We start from the raw sequence: 22,952 nt of genomic DNA, 5'->3' as shown, positions 1-22,952 counted from the left end.
CCCGAGAGGGCAGGTGTGTGCAGGGGTCTGGACACAGAAAATGGCTGACACCCTGTTTCCTGGCCACTGATGGCCTGGGCCCTTCCCCCCTGCAAGGTGAGAGCTAAAGGGTTGGAGAACAAAGGAATCAGGTGATCTCCTGGCCCGGGAAAGGGACAAAGCCCAGAGGAGATGGGGCTGGAGGGAGTTTCAGTTTGGGGCTGGCTGGGGAGTGGAGTGAAGTGCAGACGGGGTTGTCTGGCTCACTGCCCCCCAAAATGGACCTGGCTGAGCGGTCCTGTTCTCTGCACCCACAAGCTCTGTTTTAGACTATGTTCCTGTTGTCTAATAAACCTTCTGTTTTACTGGCTGGCTGAGAGTCCCGTCTGACTGTGGAGTTGGGGGACAGGACCCTCTGGCTTCCCCAGGACCCCGCCTGGGCAGACTCACTGTGGGAAGCGCATGGAATGGCAGAGGAGGCTGAATGCTCCGAGGTCAGACCCAGGAAGGTGGAAGCCGGGCGAGCTGTGTGTCCTGCAGACAGGCTGCTCCCAGAGCGGAGACTTCCCCAGAGTCCTGCCTGGCTTCGTAGGGAGCAGGTCCAGAGCATAGCCCGGGGACTCCCTGACAACACCCATCCTTCCGTCCGTCCATCCTCCTACACGTCCACCCTTCCCCCCACATACCCATCCATCCATTCCCCTACGAGACTGTCTGTCCATCTATCCATCTGCCTTCACGCCTGTCCATCCATTCCCCTACACACCTGTCAAGGTTCCTTCCCCACTCTGAACTCTAGGGTACAGATGTGGGGACCTGCATGAAAATCTCCTCAGCTTACTTTCATCAGCTTAGGTTAAAACTTTCCCAAGGTACAAATTAGTTTTATCCTTTGCCTTTGGATTTCCACTGCCACCACCAAACTTTAACTGGGTTTAGTGGGAAACATAGTTTGGACATGTCTTTCCCCCCAAAATCCTCCCAACCCTTGCACCCCACTTCCTGGGGAAGGTTTGGTAAAAATCCTCACCAATTGCATAGGTGACCACAGACCCAAACCCTTGGATCTTAGAATGATGAAAAAGCATTCAGTTTCCTTACAAGAAGACCTTTAATAGAAGTAAAGGAATCACCTCTGGAAAATCAGGATGGTAGATACCTTAAAGGGTAATTAGAATCATAGAATCATAGAATATCAGGGTTGGAAGGGACCTCAGGAGGTCATCTAGTCCAACCCCCTGCTCAAAGCAGGACAAATCCCCAATTAAATCATCCCAGCCAGGGCTTTCTCAAGCCTGACCTTAAAAACTTCTAAGGAAGGAGATTCTACCACCTCCCTAGGTAACACATTTCAGTGTTTCACCACCCTCTTGGTGAAAAAGTTTTTCCTAATATCCAACCTAAACCTCCCCCACTGCAACTTGAGACCATTACTCCTTGTCCTGTCCTCTTCCACCATTGAGAATAGTCTAGAACCATCCACTCTGGAACCACCTCTCAGGAAGTTGAAAGCAGCTATCAAATCCCCCCTCATTCTTCTCTTCTGCAGACTAAACAATCCCAGTTCCCTCAGTCTCTCCTCATAAGTCTTGTGTTCCAGACCCCTAATCATTTTTGTTGCCCTTTGCTGGACTCTCTCCAATTTATCCACATCCTTCTTGTAGTGTGGGGCCCAAAACTGGACACAGTACTCCAGATGAGGCCTCACCAATGTCGAATAGAGGGGGACGATCACGTCCCTCGATCTGCTCGCTATGCCCCTACTTATACATCCCAAAATGCCATTGGCCTTCTTGGCAACAAGGGCACACTGCTGACTCATATCCAGCTTCTCGTCCACTGTCACCCCTAGGTCCCTTCCCGCAGAACTGGTGCCGAGCCATTCGGTCCCTAGTCTGTAGCGGTGCATTGGGTTCTTCCGTCCTAAGTGCAGGACCCTGCACTTATCCTTATTGAACCTCATCAGATTTCTTTTGGCCCAATCCTCCAATTTGTCTAGGTCCTTCTGTATCCTATCCCTGCCCTCCAGAGTATCTACCACTCCTCCCAGTTTAGTATCATCCGCAAATTTGCTGAGGGTGCAATCCACACCATCCTCCAGATCATTTATGAAGATATTGAACAAAACCGGGCCCAGGACCGACCCCTGGGGCACTCCACTTGATACCGGCTGCCAACTAGACATGGAGCCATTGATCACTGCCCGTTGAGCCCGACAATCTAGCCAACTTTCTACCCACCTTATAGTGCATTCATCCAGCCCATACTTCTTTAACTTGCTGACAAGAATACTGTTGGAGACCGTGTCAAAAGCTTTGCTAAAGTCAAGAAACAATACATCCACTGCTTTCCCTTCATCCACAGAACCAGTAATCTCATCATAGAAGGCGATTAGATTAGTCAGGCATGACCTTCCCTTGGTGAATCCGTGCTGACTGTTCCTGATCACTTTCCTCTCATGCAAGTGCTTCAGGATTGATTCTTTGAGGACCTGCTCCATGATTTTTCCAGGGACTGAGGTGAGGCTGACTGGCCTGTAGTTCCCAGGATCCTCCTTCTTCCCTTTTTTAAAGATTGGCACTACATTAGCCTTTTTCCAATCATCCGGGACTTCCCCCGTTCGCCATGAGTTTTCAAAGATTATGGCCAATGGCTCTGCAATCACAGCCGCCAATTCCTTCAGCACTCTCGGATGCAACTCGTCCGGCCCCATGGACTTGCAGAAGGCCAGCTTTTGTAAATAGTCCCTAACCACCTCTTTCTCCACCGAGGGCTGGCCATCTACTCCCCATGTTGTGATGCCCAGCGCAGCAGTCTGGGAGCTGACCTTGTTCGTGAAGACAGAGGCAAAAAAAGCATTGAGTACATTAGCTTTTTCCACATCCTCTGTCACTAGGTTGCCTCCCTCATTCAGTAAGGGGCCCTCACTTTCCTTGGCTTCCTTCTTGTTGCCAACATACCTGAAGAAACCCTTCTTGTTACTCTTGACATCTCTTGCTAGCTGCAGCTCCAGGTGCGATTTGGCCCTCCTGATAACATTCCTACATGCCCGAGCAATATTTTTATACTCTTCCCTGGTCATATGTCCAACCTTCCACTTCTTGTAAGCTTCTTTTTTATGTTTAAGATCCACTAGGATTTCACCGTTAAGCCAAGCTGGTTGCCTGCCATATTTACTATTCTTTCGACACATCGGGATGGTTTGTCCCTGTAACCTCAACAGGGATTCCTTGAAATACAGCCAGCTCTCCTGGACTCCTTTCCCCTTCATGTTAGTCCCCCAGGGGATCCTGGCCATCCGTTCCCTGAGGGAGTCGAAGTCTGCTTTCCTGAAGTCCAGGGTCCGTATCCTGCTGCTTACCTTTCTTCTCTGCGTCAGGATCCTGAACTCAACCAACTCATGGTCACTGCCCCCCAGATTCCCATCCACTTTTGCTTCCTCCACTAATTCTTCCCGGTTTGTGAGCAGCAGGTCAAGAAAAGCTTCCCCCCTAGTTGGCTCCTCTAGCACTTGCACCAGGAAATTGTCCCCTACGCTTTCCAAAAACTTCCTGGATTGTCTGTGCACCGCTGTATTGCTCTCCCAGCAGATATCAGGAAAATTAAAGTCACCCATGAGAACCAGGGCATGCGATCTAGTAGCTTCTGCGAGTTGCCGGAAGAAAGCCTCGTCCACCTCCTCCCCCTGGTCCGGCGGTCTATAGCAGACTCCCACCACTACATCACTCCTGTTGCTCACACTTCTAAACTTGATCCAGAGACACTCAGGGTTTTCCTGCAGTTTCATACTGGAGCTCTGAGGATTCATACTGCTCCCTTACATACAGTGCGACTCCCCCACCTTTTCTGCCCTGCCTGTCTTTCAAAACATTAGATTCAAAACATAGAGAAAAGGAGGACTTGTGGCACCTTAGAGACTAACCAATTTATTTGAGCATGAGCTTTCGTGAGCTACAGCTCACTTCATCGGATGCATACCGTGGAAACTGCAGCAGACTTTATATACACACAGAAAATATGAAACAAAACCTCCTCCCACCCCACTGTCCTGCTGGTAATAGCTTATCTAAAGTGATCATCAAGTTGGGCCATTTCCAGCACAAATCCAGGTTTTCTCACCCTCCAACCCCACACAAATTCACTCTCCTGCTGGTGATAGCCCATCCAAAGTGACAACTCTCTACACAATGTGCATGATAATCAAGGTGGGCCATTTCCTGCACAAATCCAGGTTCTCTCACCCCCTCACCCCCTCCCAAAAACCACACACATAAACTCACTATCCTGCTGGTAATAGCTCATCCAAACTGACCACTCTCCAAGTTTAAATCCAAGTTAAACCAGAACATCTGGTGGGGGGAGGGGGAGGAAAAAACAAGGGGAAATAGGCTACCTTGCATAATGACTTAGCCACTCCCAGTCTCTATTTAAGCCTAAATTAATAGTATCCAATTTGCAAATGAATTCCAATTCAGCAGTTTCTCGCTGGTGTCTGGATTTGAAGTTTTTTTGTTTTAAGATAGCGACCTTCATGTCTGTGATTGCGTGACCAGAGAGATTGAAGTGTTCTCCGACTGGTTTATGAATCTTATAATTCTTGACATCTGATTTGTGTCCATTTATTCTTTTACGTAGAGACTGTCCAGTTTGACCAATGTACATGGCAGAGGGGCATTGCTGGCACATGATGGCATATATCACATTGGTGGATGTGCAGCTGAACGAGCCTCTGATCGTGTGGCTGATGTTATTAGGCCCTGTGATGGTGTCCCCTGAATAGATATGTGGGCAGAGTTGGCAACGGGCTTTGTTGCAAGGATAAGTTCCTGGGTTAGTGGTTCTGTTGTGTGGTATGTGGTTGTTGGTGAGTATTTGCTTCAGGTTGCGGGGCTATCTGTTGGCAAGGACTGGCCTGTCTCCCAAGATGTGTGAGAGTGTTGGGTCATCCTTTAGGATAGGTTGTAGATCCTTAATAATGCATTGGAGGGGTTTTAGTTGGGGGCTGAAGGTGACGGCTAGTGGCGTTCTGTTATTTTCTTTGTTAGGCCTGTCCTGTAGTAGGTAACTTCTGGGAACTCTTCTGGCTCTATCAATCTGTTTCTTTACTTCCGCAGATGGGTATTGTAGTTGTAAGAAAGCTTGACAGAAATCTTGTAGGTGTTTGTCTCTGTCTGAGGGGTTGGAGCAAATGCGGTTGTATCGCAGAGCCTGGCTGTAGATGATGGATCGTGTGGTGTGGTCAGGGTGAAAGCTGGAGGCATGCAGGTAGGAATAGCGGTCAGTAGGCTTCCGGTATAGGGTGGTGTTTATGTGACCATTGTTTATGAGCACTGTAGTGTCCAGGAAGTGGATCTCTTGTGTGGACTGGACCAGGCTGAGGTTGATGGTGGGATGGAAATTGTTGAAATCATGGCGGAATTCCTCAAGGGCTTCTTTTCCATGGGTCCAGATGATGAAGATGTCATCAATATAGCGCAAGTAGAGTAGGGGCGTTAGGGGACGAGAGCTGAGGAAGCGTTGTTCTAAATCAGCCATAAAAATGTTGGCATACTGTGGGGCCATGCGGGTACCCATAGCAGTGCCGCTGATCTGAAGGTATACATTGTCTGATACAATGATACGTCGGCGCGTAGCTAGTACACAGCTCCTGGATCTTCTGTCGCTGCATAAGCCCAAGCGTCATGGAGAGGTTCACCTCTTCCACACCAGCACTTTTCCCTTCGTAGTAGACACCTTCAGGCCACTCAGCGTCGTCTCCTCTCTGGGCTGTAAACTGACAAAGCTTTAATTCTCTGGAATAAAAGGGCTTTAGAGAATTAATATGGTACACCTTAGGCTTTTGGTTGGAGGTGGGGAATGCTATGAGATAATTAACAGCTCCCAGGCGCTCCTGGACTGTGAATGGCCCTTCCCACGATGCTTCCATTTTATAGGCCTGGAGCGCCTTAAGACCATGACCTGGTCCCCTACTTTGAAGGAACGCTCTCTGGCATGTTTATCATACCAGGCTTTTTGCTCTTTTTGAGCATCCTGTAAGTTTTCTTTAGCAAGGGCTAAAGAGGTTCGGAGGGTGTTTTGTAGGTTGGTTACAAAGTCCAGAACGTTATGTTCCTGGAGAAGGTGTAAATCCCTCCCATTGCTGCTTCACCGACTGTAATGGCCCCTTAACCTCACAGCCATATACAAGTTCAAATGGGGAAAACCCTAAACTGGGATGTGGTACAGCTCTGTAGGCAAAGAGCAACTGCTGCAACACTAGGTCCCAATCATTGGAGTGCTCATTTACGAATTTACGTATCATGGTCCCCAAAGTCCCCTTAAACTTCTCCACCATGCCGTTTGTTTGATGGTGGTAAGGAGTGGCAACCAAGTGACTTACCCCATGAGCTTCCCAGAGGTTTTCCATAGTTCCTGCCAGGAAATTAGTCCCTGCACCTGTGAGGATGTCGGAGGGCCAACCTACCCTGGCAAAAATGTCTGCTAGTGCCTGGCACACACTTTTAGCCCTGGGGTTTCTTAGAGTTACTGCTTCCGGCCATCAGGTGGCAAAATCCATGAAAGTCAGTCTGTACTGCTTCCCTCTGGGTGTCTTTTTCGGAAAAGGACCCAGAATATCCACAGCTACTCACTGAAATGGAACTTCAATGATGGGGAGTGGTTGGAGAAGGGCTTTGACCTGGTCTTGGGGTTTTCCCACTCTTTGGCATACTTCACAAGACCGGACATATGTAGAAACATCCTTGCCCATTCCCTCCCAGTGGAATGCCCCCCCCAAACGGTCTTTGGTCCTGTTCAGCCCAGCATGGCCACTATGGTGATCGTGGGGAAAGCTCAAGATCTTGGCCTGGTATTTAGTTGGACCTACCAACTGTCTCTGAGGATGCCAGTCTTCCTGGTGTCCACCAGAAGGAGTTTCCTTGTATAAAAGTCTTCTTTCTACAACAAACCTGGATCGATTAGAAAAGCTGAGAGGCGGTGCATTGCTCCGTGCTGCCGTCCAAGCGCTCTGGAGGCTTTCATCCTCTTCCTGTTCGTCTGGAACTGTTCCCTTGATGCTGGAGACATCAGTTCCTCATTGGATTGTGGACCTATGCTTGGTCCCTCTGGAAGCAATGTAGGGGATGGGGCTGTTTCCGTTGACTGTGAACCGCTCTCCGCTGGGACACTATATTGGGGTTCTGGCTCTGGCTGAGCCTCTTGTGTAGGGTTATGGGCTGCTGCTGGCTCAGGTTCGGTGGGGCCCTCTGGTGTTGAGGTTGCAAGTACTGGATTCAGTGCTAGCAATGGGTCTGGTGCTGGTTGTTCCTCAGGTTCTGGGACTGGTTCCGTCTGGGTCTCTGGGACTGGATCCACTAGTACTGTTGCAGACATTGGCCTGGGGTCCGGGTCCATCACCTCTGACCGGGTCCTGAGAGAAGTTTCCTGAACAGAGCTAGGCCTCACGGCTCGTTTAGCCTGGCTGCGGGTGACCATTCCCACCCTCTTGGCCCACTTCACATGATTGGCCAAGTCTTCCCCCAACAGCATGGGGATGGGATAATCATCATCGACTGCAAAAGTCCACGTTCCTGACCAGCCCTGGTACTGGACAGGCAATTTGGCTGTAGGCAAATGGAAAGAGTGGGACTTGAAGGGTTGAATCGTCACTTGGATCTCTGGGTTGATTAAATTGGGGTCCACTAAGGAAGCATGGATAGCTGACACTTGTGCTCCGGTGTCCCTCCACGCGGTGACCTTCTTCCCGCCCACACTCACAGTTTCCCTCCACTCCAAGGGTATCTGGGAGGTATCTGGGCCTGGGGATCTTTGGTGTGATTCCGGTGCAATGAACTGTAATCTGTTGGGGATTTTGGGGCAGTTGGCCTTTACTTGCCCCAGCCCGTTACATTTAAAACATCGTCCAGCTGAGGGGTCACTGGGGCGAGGTGGGTTGCTGGAGAACGGGGTGGTGGGATAAGGTGTCTGGAGGGTTCTTTGGGAGGTAGGTGGGGCCTTGGGTGACCCCCGGTAAGAGCGTGTGGTCTGGGGTTGTCCCTTCTGGTCTCCGCTCCAACTGCGACCAGTTTTCTTCTTCTCTGCCACCTGCACCTATCTGGCTCCGATCTCTCCTGCCTCGATTACAGTTTTGGGCTTCCCATCTAGGATGTATCTTTCTATTTCCTCAGGAACACCCTCTAAGAATTGTTCCATTTGCATTAGGAAGGGTAAATTTACTGGAGATTCAACACTTGCTCCTGATATCCAGGCATCCCAGTGATTTACAATGTGGTAGGCATGTCAGGTAAATGACACGTCTGGTTTCCACCTTAGGGCTCTGAACCTCCGATGAGAATGCTTGGGTGTTATCCCCATTCTGACTCTCGCCTTGGATTTAAACCGTTCATACTTGTTCATGTGTTCTTTAGGCATTTCAGCCGCCACCTCAGCTAATTGTCCACTGAGCTGCGGCCTCAGCTCTACCATGTATTGGTCTGTAGAGATGCTGTACCCAAGGCAGGCCCTTTTGAAGTTTTCTAAGAAGGCCTCGGTATCATCGCCTGCCTTGTAGGTGGGGAACTTTCTGGGATGGGAAGTGCTACCTGGAGAAGGATTGCTAGGGTTTGTAGGTATATTCTGCTGAGTCTTTACCTTCTCCATCTCCAGTTCATGCTTCCTCTCTTTCTCCTCCTCCTCCTCCACATGCTGCCTCTCTTTTTCCTTCTCCTCCTCCACATGCTTCCTTGCCTCCATTTCCCTCCTGTGGGCAACCTCCTGTACCTCCTTCTCCAGCCGCATGAGTTCTATCTGTCTTTCATGTTCCTTTTGTTTTTGCTCAGCCTGAAATCTGGCTAATTCCAGTGTTTCTTGAGCCATGGATTCTGTCATCTTAACCTCTCTGTTTTTAACTAACTTTACACCGGAGGTTTGGAAATAAACAAACAAACAAAACTTGGCTGTAAAATTTTGCTGTGCTGGAATAGGATACCTATTCTCTGATAGTGATTGTCAGCCTACAGAAAAAGACAATTCCCTTTGTCTCTGCTCTGGCCCCAAATCAAAGCAAAAAACCTCCAACTACTTGGAAACCTGCTTATCAGCAGCCCCAAAGGAAAAAAAATTTCGTGTTCAAATCTGTGCTCCTTCTAAAAAAAAAAAAAATCAAAATCCGAAAAAAAACCCCTGCCACTTTTGTCTCCAGGGAAATGGGTAGAACACCCCCCCCCTCCCATTTAGTTGTAGGGGGAAACAAAACCTCAGGTTTTCGAAGACTGTGCATTTCCCTGCAGGAGATTAACTACTCTGCCTCCAGGCAAAGAAAACCTGCAATTCACAAAGATAATCCCCTTTTGTCTCTGCTCTGGCCCCAAAGCAGAGAAAAAACTAGTTGCTTTCAGTTGGACCTCCTTTCCAGCAGCCCCAAAGGAAAAAAAATATTTCCTTTTTAAAATCCGTTTTTCTGGTTCAAAAAAATCTCAAATTGATCTCAAAATGATTTCAGGTTAATCCCACCACTCTGCCACCATGTCAAGGTTCCTTCCCACTCTGAACTCTAGGGTACAGATGTGGGGACCTGCATGAAAACCTCCTAAGCTTACTTTCATCAGTTTCGGTGAAAACTTCCCCAAGGTACAAATTAATTTTGTCCTTTGCCCCTAGATTTCTACTGCCACCACCAAACTTTAACTGGGTTTACTGGGAAAGGTAGTTTGGACACGCCTTTCCCCCCAAATCCTCCCAACCCTTGCACCCCACTTCCTGGGGAAGGTTTGGTACAAATCCTCACCAATTTGCATAGGTGACCACAGACCCAAACCCTTGGATCTTAGAACAATGAAAAAGCATTGAGTTTCCTTACAAGAAGACTTTTAATAGAAGTAGAAAAGAATCACCTCTGTAAAATCAGGATGGCAAATACCTTACAGGGGAATTAGATTCAAAACAGAGAGAATGTCTCTAGGCAAAACCTTAAGTTACAAAAAGACACACAGACAGGAATATCCATTCTGTTCAGCACAGCCATTTTCTCAGCCATTTAAAGAAATCATAATCTAGCACATACCTAGCTAGATTACTTACTAAATTCTAAGAGTCCATTCCTGTTCTGTCCCCAGCAAAAGCATCACACAGACAGACACAGACCCTTTGTTTTTCTCCCTCCTCCCAGCTTTTGAAAGCATCTTATCTCCTCATTGGTCATTTTGGTCAGGTGCCAGCGAGGTTACCTTTAGCTTCTTAACCCTTTACAGGTGAGAGGATTTTTCCTCTGGAGAGGAGGGATTATAAAGGAGTTTACCCTTCCCTTACTATTTATGACAACAGGTGAAAGTGTTTTGCCACTGGCCATGGGGTATTTTATAGCACTGGGGACACAAAGGTGGATCCTCTTCCCTTTATATTTATGACAGGTCCTTTCTTATGTTATTATAAAAATACATAAGTGTTATGGCCACATTGTGACTGACAAATAGCTTCCTTTCTCAGTTTCCCCGGGTAATGATAAGATAACTCCACTGGGATATAAATATTGTTCTTACAGTTCAGTGGATAGTACATAGAGCTGCACAAACAAGTCATTGTGTCAGGAAATTTTAGCTCGTACTGACTTCACTAGTGCTTTATATCTGGCCTGTTGTAAAACGAGGCAAACATCAAGATAAGCTGATGTACCCCCTGGAAGACCTGTGTGTACCCTGGAGTACACGGACCCCTGGCTGAGAACCACAGATCTCCACTAACGCACAAGGGAATTGGCCTCAAGACACATTGCATCACCTGATCAGCCAAAGTCACATGCAGGGTTGTGAAATCTCCCATCTCCGGGTCCACCAGGATGTCATGGGGCAGCCCCAGCCGATCCCCCAGGGGGCAGGTATTTGCCAACCTGCCGGATAAAACCACAGCCAGATGCTTCCTCACTGTTCTGTCACTGCAGCTAACATCCAGGCACCATGTGGGTGGCTCTGCCCCTCTGTCTGCTGTCCGCTCTCCTGGCCACAGGTGAGTCCCGTGCGTCCCGGGGCACAGGGAGCCAGGTGGTGGGGTCGGGAATTCACTTGGGGAACGTGCCACTGTGGATGGCGGATTCTGGGGTCAGGATGGAATTTGTGGGTAAAAGCAGCAAGAGGAAAACCCGGAGTCACGTCCCCCGGCTGACTCGGGGAGAGCAGGGATTGGAGTCTGGGACTCCCACAGCCCACGCTAGGGGCCTGGCCAGCGGGTCTGAGTCCGTCTGTCCTTCCTTCTTCTCGTTCCTCCTCCATCTCTCGCCCGAGCTTGGGGTCATCCCGATGAGGAGCAGCACCCCCGTCCACATGTCGTCCTGCCTAGAAATGTTCCCCTGCCTGTCAGCGCTGAGATTCCTGCCAGGACTCCTGGCTTCATTCCCTGGGTTTGAAAGGGGAATGGGGCTGCAACGGGTAGGGGCTGGGAGCCAGGACTTCTGGGCTCATTCCCCAGCTGTCGAAGCGGGCTGGGGTGTAGTGAGTTTGAGCAGAGATGGCTGGAAATCAGGATTCACGGGTTCTGTCCGTGGCTCTGAAAGAGGCGTGGGATCTCATGGGTTAGAGTGGGCTGGGAGTCAGGAGTGAGGAGTTCTCAGCTGTCTTCTTGGTTCTAACCCTGAATTGAACACATCTTTTTTCTACCTCAGTTTCCATATTTCTTTGATAGGGATAATATAACTTTGCAACCATCTAGGGACATAGAAGGGCAGGGGAAGGTGTTCTGAGGTTTAAGTGATGTTTCCACATGAAAGCTCTAAAAAAACCAAAGTGGGAAAATCTTTCTTTCTTTCTTAAAACTACCTTATGCTCATGTAATGAATTTAAAGGCCCCCACGCTCTGGAGAGGAAAGAGTTGATGCTCCTGGGATCGCTGGCTGGAGGTGCACAGCCATCTATCCAAAGGCTTGACAAGCGTCAATTGTATTCTGAAGAAGCAAATTGGCAGGATCAGCAATGAAAAGTGGGCTGAAGTCGAGTGTGGCTGAGCTGACGTAACTCTGAGAGGCAGAGGCCTGGAGCAGAGAGTGACGGCGGGGTGTGTGTGTGTGAAAGGTTCACCGCAAAGCCAGGCACAAACCCCTTTTCAGAGCAGCCGAAGTCTTGTTTTTCTGTCTACACAGACGTGTGGGGTTTGTTCGCAGGCACAAGCTGCACCCCAGATAGCCACGTCAGCAGCTGAAAATGTATTCTAGCCACAGACACTCAGGCAGCAAACTGACTTGTCTGCGGTTTTGAGTAAGATACAAATGACCAGCTAGCAAGATGCCTTTCCCCATCCGGAGATTTAAATGGAACTGGGCAGAACTGCTGCAAAAGCAGGTGGCATTTCTCCAAGATCTGCCTGCCCACACGTTCAGTGAGGAGGCATTGGTGGTAACAACTCCCACAGTTGGTTGGTGGTGGTATTTCGCCCACGGGCACTGCCTGGGGACGGGTGGGAAGCCTCGGTTTGTACTGAGAAGGGATTTTTCCAACCTCCAGGGAGCGCTCTGCAATGCGAGGTGTGTGTGTCCGCAGAGCAATCATGCTCCGGCCCCCTGCAGCCCTGCGCCCCCTCGGAAGCGACCTGCGTCACTGTCGTGGCTGAGTTCAGGCTGGGTGAGTGAAAGAAGATTCCTACTAAGTGTAGACACCATTGTCCTCCTGAAGCCAGGGGTCGAAACCAGGAGTCCTGGCTCCCAGCCCCTCCCCCTACTCTAACCAATAGACTCTCCTCCTCTCCAGGAGCAGGGACTGCTCCGTCTGGAAAGGTAATGTCATAGACAGGGGATGGGATGAGATGGGAATTGCAGTGGGTGGCTGTGGGCCCTGGATCAGACAGAAGAGAGGATTTTATCGGGGGTGGGGGGGGAAGATGAGATTAGTTGGGGGTGGGGTGGATGGAACAAAAGGGGAGGATGAAGCAGCTGGGGGTCCATTGGGGAGCTCAGAGGTGATTCTACGTTTCTCTTCCACAGTGGGAAACTCCTTCTCCTACACTGGTAAATCGTGCCTGGAGCCCAAGAACTGTGAGCCCGGCCCCTTCTCGCTGACCTACGCGCACAATGTCACCGTGCGGGCGAACATCGCCTGCTGTGACACCGACGGCTGCAACGCCGGGGCCATCCCAGGTGTGTGTCTGCTGCAAACCTAGAGCCGTGCTCTGGCCATACCTGCCTGGAGAGTACCCAGGAGTCCTGGCTCCCAGCCCCCCTGCTCTAACCACTAGACCCCACTCGCTTCCCCGAGCTGGGATCGAGCCCAGCGTGTGGTGAATCTCCACCCCTGGCTGACTGTGTGTGTCTGACTCTTCTCAGTGCCAACTGTGAGCTCCGTCCCCAATGGCCGGCAGTGCCCTTCTTTCTTCAAAAAGGGGGCATATCGCTGGCAGGAGAAGGAGCTCTTGGCCTGTACCGGCGCTGAGGACCATTGTGTTGAGGAATCTGGGATATTAACACTGGGTAAGTTCTCCAGATGGGGGCGGGGTCTGAACACAGAGTACGAGGTGGAGCCCAGGTGTCCTGGCTCAGTCCCAGCCCCCCTTGCTCTGACCCACTAGACTCCACTCCCCTGGCAGAGTTACAGAGAGAACCCTGGAGTCCTACTTGCTGAGATGCCAAAGGAGCACCCAAGGAGGATAAGGCCACTGCAGAGAAAGTAAATGAATTCTGTGCATCGGTCTTCACGGCTGAGGCTGGGAGGGAGATTCCCAAATCGGAGCCATTCTGTTTTGGTGACAAATCTGAGGAACTGTCCCAGATTGAGGAGTCATTACAGGAGTTTTTGCACCAAATTGATAAATTAAACAGTAATAAGTCACCAGGACCAGATGGGATTCGCCCAAGAGTTTGGAAGGAACTCAAACGTCAAATTACAGAATGACTAACTGTGGTTTGTAACCTACTTTTTAAATCAGCTTCTGTTCCAACTGGCTGGAGGATGGCTGATGACACGCCAATTTCTAAAAAGGGCTCCAGAGGTGATCCCGGCAGCTGCAGGCCAATAAGTCCGACTTCAGTACTGGGCAAACTCATTGAAACTATAGGAAAGAAGAGAACTGTCAGACACATAGATGAACATAATTTGTTGTGGAAGGGTCAACATGGTTTTGGTAAAGGGAAATCACGCCTCACCAATCTACTAGAATTCTTTGAGGGGGTCAACAAGTGTGTGGACAAGGGGGATCCCATGGATATAGTGTACTTAGATGTGGCGGTTCAATGATGAGACAGAACACAGCTTTATGCAAGCAAGGAGGCTGGTCAGCTGAGATGGGCTGTTCTGCCCCCCCCCGCCTTCCACCTTCTCCTTTTATTATATTTCTCCCCCCTAAGCATTACACACTGCTACCGCAAAAAGATACACAAAGGAATGTATGACGTTGATTAATATACTTATTTACCATCCTTTATCTACTACAATCCTGGTTCTCAGGCCTTGAGCCCAGGCTAAGAAAGCTTCCCACAGTTGCTGCCCCAACAATCAAGTTCTCATGGTTCATATCTAGCCCTTGTCCTTGGATAGAGCAATGTGTGCATTGCTTCTACAAAACAGTCAGGGTGAGCCCCGCCTGCTTCCAGGTGGAATAGCTAAACATGAACCCTTCACTTAGATTTTCAGAAAGCGTCCCTCACCAAAGGCTCTTAAACAAAGTGAGCTGTCACGCGATAAAATCCTCTCATGGCTCAGTAACTGGTTAAAAGATAGGGAAAAAAGGGTAGGAAGAAATGGTCAGTTTTCAGAAGGGAGAGAGGTAAATAGTGGGAGTCCCCCAGGGATCTGCACTGGGCCCAGTGCTATTCACCAAATTCCGAAATGTTCTGGAAAAAGGGGTAAATCGTTAGGTGGGAAAATTTGCAGAAGATACAAACCTACTCAAGATATTAAAGTCCAAAGGAGACTGCGAAGAGGTACTAAAGGGTCTCTCAGAACTGGGTGACTGGGCAACAAAATGGCAGAGGAAATTCAATGTTGATAAATGCAAAGTAACGCACATGGGCAAACGTAATCCCAACTAGACATACACAATGATGGGTCGAATTTACCACTCAAGAAAGATCTTGGAGTCACTGTGGATACTTCTCTGAAATCATCCACTCCATGTGCAGCGGCCGTAAAAAAGCAAACAGAATGCTGGGAATCATTCATAAAGGGACAGAGAATGAGACAGACAATAGCATGTTGCCTCAATATAAATCCATGGGACGCCCACAACTTGAACACTGCATGCGGATGTGGTCGCCCCTCTCAGAAAAGAGATATTGGAATTGGAAAATCTTCAGAAAAGCCCAACCAAAATGATGAGGGGGATGGAACGGCTGCCATATGAGGAGAGATTAATAAGAGTGGGACTTTTCATCCTGGACAAGAGACGGCTAAGGGGGATATGATCGAGGTCTAAAGAAGGTTGAAGGGTGTGGAGGAAGGAAATAAGGAAGTGTTATTTACTCCTCCTAAAATAAAAACGAGGGGTCACCACAGGCAGCAGGTTTAAAACAAACCAAAGGAAGTACTCCTTCACACAACGCACAGTCAACCTGTGGAACTCATTGCCGGAGGATGTTTTGACGGCCAAGACTATATAACAGGGTTCAAACAGGAACTAGAGAAGTTCCTGGAGGACAGGTCCATCTGTGGCTATAGCCAGGATGGGCAGGGAAGGTGGCCCTAGCCTCTGTTTGCCAGGAGCTGGGAATGGGCGACGGGACGGATCACTGGATGATTCCCTGTTCTGTTCCTTCCCTCTGAGGCACCTGGCACTGGCCAGAGGATACTGGGCTAGATGGACCTTTGGGGTGACCCAGGGGGGCCGTTCCTCGGTTATGTTCTCACGTTGTTCCAGCCCCCTGCTCTGAGCACTAGACCCCACTCTGCCTGCAGAGCCGGGTGCAGTCCTGCTGGGAGGGGAGTGTGTGAGAAACCACATGGGGGTCAGGGGAGGGGATGTGGGAGCCCCCGATCACGTCTCTCTCCCCCCGTCCAGGTGGCATCACCCTGACGAAGATTGCGGCTGGATGTGTCTCCCCTGGCACCTGCGTGAAGAGAGTGGGGGTGAAGAAATACGCCCAGGGCGTGGTGGAGGTGCTGAGCCGGGCCGACTGCTACCCAGCTCCCAGGGCTGCCGGGGGCATCGGGGAGCCCTGAGCCCCGGCGTGGCATCCTCCCCTTCTGCTGCGCACTGGGCTGCAGTGCACCTCCCTTCAGCAGCCTCCGGCTGGTGGTTCTCTTTGGGGGGGATTGTGGGTCCCTTTTGTGCACTGGCTGAATAAAGCGAGTTGTGGGGAAAGCACCCCCCTTGCTCCTTGTCCCCTGACCGCCCCCTACCGGGCGCCCCCCGCCCCTATCTGTGCACGAGTGATGCTGGCAGGAAGAGAACCCGGGAGTCCTGACTCCCAGTACCCCACCCTGTAACCCACCAGACCATACTCCCTTCTGAAAGCCAGGGATAGAGCCCAGGAGTCCTGGCTCCCAAGCCCCCTGCTCTAACCACTGGACCCCTCTCCCCTTGCAGGGCCAGGGAATGGAACCCAGGAGTCCTGCCTTTACCCCCTCCCGGAAGGCAAGCCCCGTGGCCTGAGGAAAGGCACCGGCGGGCTGAGCTCCCCTGGGGAAGGAGGGCTGTGGGAAGGAGAGGCCGTGGCTCACCCAGCTGTCCAGGCGGGCGGGAAAGCCCTGGAGGGGAGAAATGTCCTTCTAGGTTGATTTTGCAGGGCTCAGTTCGTCCCGCTCTCTGGAGCGGCTCCACTGGGTGTGCCGGGCTCAGGGATGGTGTCAGGAAACAGGGCAGATCCCCCCAACCGGTGGTGCTCTGTGAGCAGATTTCACCCAGCGTGAACTCCTGGATCGCTGCCCCCGTCTGACCCCGGAGTCACAGCCAGTCCCCTCAGAGACTCTCAGACAAGCCGGACTTTGTGAGGAAAGTTCACGTACACCCCAAACCAGCCCACCCAGGTTGTCCCCTGCCCCAGGAGACCGGTCACTTACCCCAGAGCCACGGGACCCCAGATCCTCCACCAAAGGCAACGCTGGCAGCCAGGTCTGTAGGAATCTCGCTAAAGGGTCGTGAGCTAAGGAAAGGGAATGAGGGTCACGAGGGGTTAAAGCCGGTAAAATTCATGCCCGGGTGAGTCGCAGTCTGTAATTCCAAACGGTGGCGGTGAAGGAAGAAACTGCCATTTTCCAAAGTCTTTTCAGGTGCCCCCAGACGGTCTCCAGGGATCCCCGCTTTGCATCCGGTTCCGGTCCCTGTAAGCGTCCAGCCAGCCCAGCGAGGCAGGGTTCCCTCAATCCATCCTTACAGCTTCTTCTCCCAGAGAAGAAGGTGGCAGGGCCCCCACCCACGTGGGCTTTGCCTTCGATGGGGGGAGGGAGGAACGCGGTGGTCTGCACACGCGATGCCCCTGCCTTTGGGGTCAGCACTTTTCTGGTGCTAAAGCTCTTTGTTAGCATCCCTACGGCATTGTCAAGGTTCCTTCCCCACTCTGAACTGTAGGGTACAGATGTGGGGACCTGCATGAAAACCTCCGAAGCTTACTTTTACCAGCTTAGGTTAAAACTTCCCCAAGGTACAAGCTATTTTACCCTTTCCCTTGGATTTCCACTGCCACCACAAAACTTTATCTGGGTTCCTGAGAAAACGTAGTTTGGAAACGTCTTTCCCCCCAAAATCCTCCCAACTCTTGCACCCCACTTCCTGGGGAAGGTTTGGTACAAATCCTCACCAATTTGCATAGGTGACCACAGACCCAAACCCTTGGATCTAAGAACAAAGAAAAAGCATTCAGTTTCCTTACAAGAAGACTTTTAATAGAAGTAGAAAAAAATCACCTCTGTAAAATCAGGATGGCAAATACCTTACAGGGGAATTAGATTCAAAACAGAGAGAATCCCTCTAGGCAAAACCTTAAGTTACAAAAAGACACACAGACAGGAATATCCATTCTATTCAGCACAGCTATTTTCTCAGCCATTTAAAGAAATCATAATCTAGCACATACCTAGCTAGATTACTTACTAAATTCTAAGAGTCCATTCCTGTTCTGTTCCCGGCAAAAGCATCACACAGACAAACACAGACTCTTTGTTTTTCTCCCTCCTCCCAGCTTTTGAAAGCATCTTATCTCCTCATTGGTCATTTTGGTCAGGTGCCAGCGAGGTTACCTTTAGCTTCTTAACCCTTTACAGGTGAGAGGATTTTTCCTCTGGACAGGAGGGATTATAAAGGGGTTTACACTTCCCTTTATATTTATGACAACAGGTGAAAGTGTTTTGCCACTGGCCATGAGGGATTTTAGAGCTCCAGGGACAGAAAGGTGGTTCCCCTTCCCTTTATATTTATGACAGGTCCGTTCTTATGTTATTTTAAAAATATATAAAAGTGTCACGGCCACACTGTGACTGACAAATAGCTGCCTTTCTCATTTCCACTGTGTAATTATAAGATAACTCCACTGGGATATAAACATTGTTCTTACAGTTCCGTGGATAGTACATAGAGCTGCACAAACAAGTCATTGTGTCAGGAAATTTTAGCTCGTACTGACTTCACTAGTGCTTTATATCTGGCCTGTAGTAAAATGAGGCAAACATCAAGATGAGCTGATGTATTACCGTGGAAGACCTGTGTGTACCCCTGGGGTACACGGACCCCTGGCTGAGAACCACTGGTCTCCACGAATACACAAGGAAATTGGCCTCAAGACACATTGGCATCACCTGATCAGCCAGTGTCACATGCAGGGTTGTGAAATCTCCCGTCTCCGGGTCCACCAGGATGTCACGGGGCAGCCCCAGCCGATCGCCCAGGGGGTAGGTATTTGCCAACTTTTCCGCAAAGAAGGACCTGGGGATTACAGTGGATGAGAAGCTGGCTATGAGACAGCAGGGTGGCCTTGTTGCCAAGAAGGCCAACGGCATTTTGAGCTGCATCAGTAGGAGCGTTGCCAGCAGATGGAGGGAAGTGATCGTTCCCCTCTATTCGGCACTGGTGAGGCCACATCTGGAGTACTGGGTCCTGTTTTGGGCCCCCCACTACAGAAGGGATATGGACAAATTGGAGAGAGTCCAGCGGAGGGCAAGGAAAATGATTCGGGGGCTGGAGCACGTGACTTAGGAGGGGAGGCTGAGGGAACTGGGCTTCTTTTGTCTGCAGAAGAGAAGATTGAGGGTGGAATTTGATAGCAGCCTTCAACTACCTGAGGGGGGTTCCAAAGGGGATGGAGCTCGGCTGTTCTCAGTGATGGCAGATGGCAGAACGAGGAGCAATGGTCTCCAGTTGCAGTGGGGGAGGTCTAGGTTGGAGGTCAAGGGGAGGGACGGCATCCACAGGACAGCAACCGGGACCCCAGGGCAGGTCACAGCAGTGAGAACTCAGCTGCCCGGCCCTGGGGAGCAGCTGGCCGCACGCTGCATGGTGGACGTCTCTTTTTCTTCCATCGGCGGCGGTTACTACTTCAGGCTCATGATGGCCAGCGAGAAGCCGGGAAGGCTGGGCTGTGCAGGCCCTGCGGCCCGCCCGCCCCTTCTGTCTGCAGTCCCACCCCTGTTCTGCTCCCTCCCCCGTGGCCCTGCCCCGGTTCCCCCCACAGTCCTGTCCCAGTCCACCCACCCCCTTGCAGCCCCCCAGCCCACGTCCCCAAGACCAGGAAAGATCTGTCCCGCCGCCAACTGGGGGTGAGAGCTCTTCCAGTCCCCGGGCCACAGCCGCAGCTGGGATCCGGGTGCTGGGGCTTCCCCCGCCACCTGGCACTTCTGCCAGGCACCGGGCTTGGGGTGCAGGGGTGCCCATTTTGCAGGGGCCCCCAATGGGCTGAGGCTGCTGGGCACAGGCCCTGACAGCCCATTGGCTAATCCACCACCGCTGCACTGCGGGTAGGGGTGCAGGCTCCCCTGGCTGAGCTGCCCTGGCAGGGCGGGGCAGGTGAGGGCAGGGGGCTCTGTGTGTGGACGGAGCGGGGTTTGGGTTTAAACACGGGTCAGAGCCATGTCCACAGGGAGAGGGGGAAGCCGGCTGGCTTTGAAACAGGGGAGCGTGGCTCCGAACTCGCTTGCAAAGCCACAGAGTGTGACAAGAGGCTCTGGCCCCATAGGGAGCCTGGGGCTGAGCTTTGCCTAGAGCTGGGCCAAGGGCATAGCCAGGTAAAGCGGGAAATGCCGGGAGGCTGCGGGGGCCTGGCCCACTGGAAATCCCGGCCCCGGGCGTCCCTTTGTCCTAGTGCCGATGGGCCTGGAGAGCCGGGGCTGGAAGGAATCCAGGACAGGCGCTCACCTTCCCAGATCTGCCCGCTGATGGAAATGCACTGGCTGGCACGGCCCTCGCACTGCAGGGTCTCCGTGCTGGAACAGCTGCTCCGTCCCGGGGCAATGCAGATCGGGCACCGGCCTCCCGTCTAGACGGTGTTGATGATCGGCCCTGGAAGACCCCCAAAGAGAGGGTCGGTGGGGGTTGACGGGCAGGGCTGAGGACAGGTGCCTTCTCTACTTTGTTACCACTTATTTCTAGCACCACAAGAAGTGAGATCAGGGACCCTCTTGTGCCAAGAGCTGCACAGACTCCCCAGAGCAGGGGCCCTGATTGCACTGGGCACTGCATAGATCCCCCCAGCCTGCTACTGGGGGCCCCCCATTGTGCCAGGCACTGCACGCCTCCCTCCCCTGAGATCAGGGTCCCCCCTATGGCACCAGGTGCTTCACGGGACCCCACCCTTCTCCAGAAAAGAACCTTTTCTGAACCAGTTTGACACTCAGTCGGAGCCTGGGCCACTGGGAACGAGCAGGGAGGGACGCAGAGACATACAGACAGGAGAGAACCGGGTATTGCAGCTGTTCGTAGAGCAGGTCCGGGATTGAATCTTCACAAAGACCCCGTTCCCGAAGAAGAGGGAGATGTTCCTGGGCGTGGCGGAGGATACACAGGACAAGGAATAGCCTGCATTTTCCTTTGCTTCTGGTTAGAAGCAAAACAGTCACAAAAATTATTTACAGATGAAACCAGCGCCCCGAGGGCTGGTGATTCCTGGGAGCCACCTCACCCCTTTTCCTGGCGTCCCAGGCCAGAAGGGCCCATACCCAGCATCTAGTCTGACCTGCCGCATAGCCCAGGCTATAGAAGTCCTCCCTACATTGTGCCCGATCACGTGTATTTGATGAAAGCATCTTCCAGGAGGGCAGCCAGCCTGGCCTGGGGGATGCCGAGGGACGGCGCATCCACCGCATCCCTAAGGAGCTTGTTCACCACCCTCCCCAGCATGTCTCGCTAAATACTTGTCTGGCACGCATCATCATGGTATCTGAACCCTGCGCCATCTTTAATGTATTATCCTCACAGCCACCTTGTGGGATGGGGCAGGGCTGTCACCCGCATTGAACAGATGGGGGAAACTGAGGCACAGATCCTCAGCAGGACCTAACTCTTTGAAGCTCTGGGCCTAAGTGGTGTGTCCCAGGTCACACAGGGCGGCTGGCAGAGAGGGGCCTGGAGCCCAGGTGTGCTGAGCCCTTGGCACGCGTGTCCCGCCCACAGCCAGCAAACGGTCGGTGCGGAGACCGATGGTGGAAAGTCAGCGCCACCCACCTTTGACCAGTGCGTTTGCCTCCCAGACACCGAGGCAGGTGCTGTGACCAGCGGGGCAGGGCTGGGGCTGAGCACGACAGTTGCTCACAGAATTTCTCCTACACTGGTAACAGGATCTGGTGAGGAGGGAAATAAAGCAGGATTTCCATTTTAATTTCTGGTGCCAGCGTCCCCCCTTTCTCGTCCGTTCCCCGCAGGCCTCGGGTTCGTGGAGGTGGCCTTGGCTGGGTTGATCTCACTCCCCCTGTTAAAGCCAGTGCCTGGGATCGGTGCTGGCAGTGGCAGGGTGCACCAGCCGGTGTCTGCAGCAGTTTGGGGCACAGAGGGATGCGACAAAGTGGGAATTGAGCTCCTATTTCTACGATGCCATGGAGTGCCTCAGTTTCCCTCTGTGCTTTGCAAGGCTGTGCAGGGCCGCCCCTCCATCCATCCCCGACACACCTGTGATGAAATGGAAGCGTTCTTAATGTTTCCTCTCAATAGTGTGAGGGTGCCTCAGTTTCCCCTAGGCAGTTCTTAAGTATCCAGGTGGGATAAGGGTGTATGATCCTTGCAGAGCCCGAGAGGGCAGGTGTGTGCAGGGGTCTGGAGACAGAGAATGGCCGACACCCTGTTTCCTGGCCACTGATGGCCTGGGCCCTTCCCCCCTGCAAGGTGAGAGCTAAAGGGTTGGAGAACAAAGGAATCAGGAGCCCTCCTGGCCCGGGAAAGGGACAAAGCCCAGAGGAATAGGGGTTGGAGGGAGTTTCAGTTTGGGGCTGGCTGGGGAGTGGAGTGAAGTGCAGACGGGGTTGTCTGGCTCACTGCCCCCAAAAATGGACCGGGCTGAGGGGTCCTGTTCTCTGCACCCACAAGCTCTGTTTTAGACCATGTTCCTGTTGTCTAATAAACCTTCTGTTTAATTGGCTAGCGGAGAGTCCCGTCTGACTGTGGAGTTGGGGGACAGGACCCTCTGGCTTCCCCAGGACCCCGCCTGGGCGGACTCACTGTGGGAAGCGCATGGAATGGCAGAGGAGGCTGAATGCTCCGAGGTCAGACCCAGGAAGGTGGAAGCCAGGCGAGCTGTGTGTCCTGCAGACAGGCTGCTCCCAGAGCGGAGACTTCCCCAGAGTCCTGCCTGGCTTCGTAGGGAGCAGGTCCAGAGCACCACCCGGGGACTCCCTGACAACACCCATCATTCCGTCCGTCCATCCTCCTACACGTCCACCCTTCCCCCCACATACCCATCCATCCATTCCCCTACGAGACTGTCTGTCCATCTATCCATCTGCCTTCACGCCTGTCCATCCATTCCCCTACACACCTGTCAAGGTTCCTTCCCCACTCTGAACTCTAGGGTACAGATGTGGGGACCTGCATGAAAACCTCCTAAGCTTACTTTTACCAGCTTAGGTGAAAACTTCCCCAAGGTACAAATTAATTTTACGCGTTGCCCTTGG

At 51.9% G+C, this 22,952-nt stretch overlaps 1 protein-coding gene across 1 annotated transcript; it reads left to right on the top strand.

The window, feature by feature from the left end:
- Positions 1-10,907: 10,907 nt before the first annotated feature.
- LOC140904824 (phospholipase A2 inhibitor and Ly6/PLAUR domain-containing protein-like) lies at positions 10,908-16,085 on the top strand. Its single transcript, XM_078851089.1, has 5 exons — positions 10,908-10,956; positions 12,480-12,560; positions 12,920-13,072; positions 13,259-13,402; positions 15,925-16,085. The coding sequence occupies exons 1-5, from the start codon at positions 10,908-10,910 to the stop codon at positions 16,083-16,085; spliced, it is 588 nt and encodes a 195-aa protein (XP_078707215.1).
- The last annotated feature ends 6,867 nt before the right edge of the window (positions 16,086-22,952 follow it).

This window comes from Lepidochelys kempii, unplaced genomic scaffold (assembly GCF_965140285.1).
Source record: "Lepidochelys kempii isolate rLepKem1 unplaced genomic scaffold, rLepKem1.hap1 scaffold_96, whole genome shotgun sequence".
Classification (NCBI taxonomy): Eukaryota; Metazoa; Chordata; order Testudines; family Cheloniidae; genus Lepidochelys; species Lepidochelys kempii.
The sequence above is the reverse complement of the archived record's forward strand: the minus strand, read 5'-3'. Positions and strand labels throughout refer to the sequence as shown.

Bases quoted from the DNA above. Each gene is read 5' to 3' on its own strand.
- LOC140904824 (XM_078851089.1), top strand. From the start codon at position 10,908: ATGTGGGTGGCTCTGCCCCTCTGTCTGCTGTCCGCTCTCCTGGCCACA. The intron at 10,957-12,479 runs GTGAGTCCCGTG...GTGTGTCCGCAG, and splicing joins GTCCGCTCTCCTGGCCACAG to AGCAATCATGCTCCGGCCCC. The intron at 12,561-12,919 runs GTGAGTGAAAGA...TCTCTTCCACAG, and splicing joins CGTGGCTGAGTTCAGGCTGG to TGGGAAACTCCTTCTCCTAC.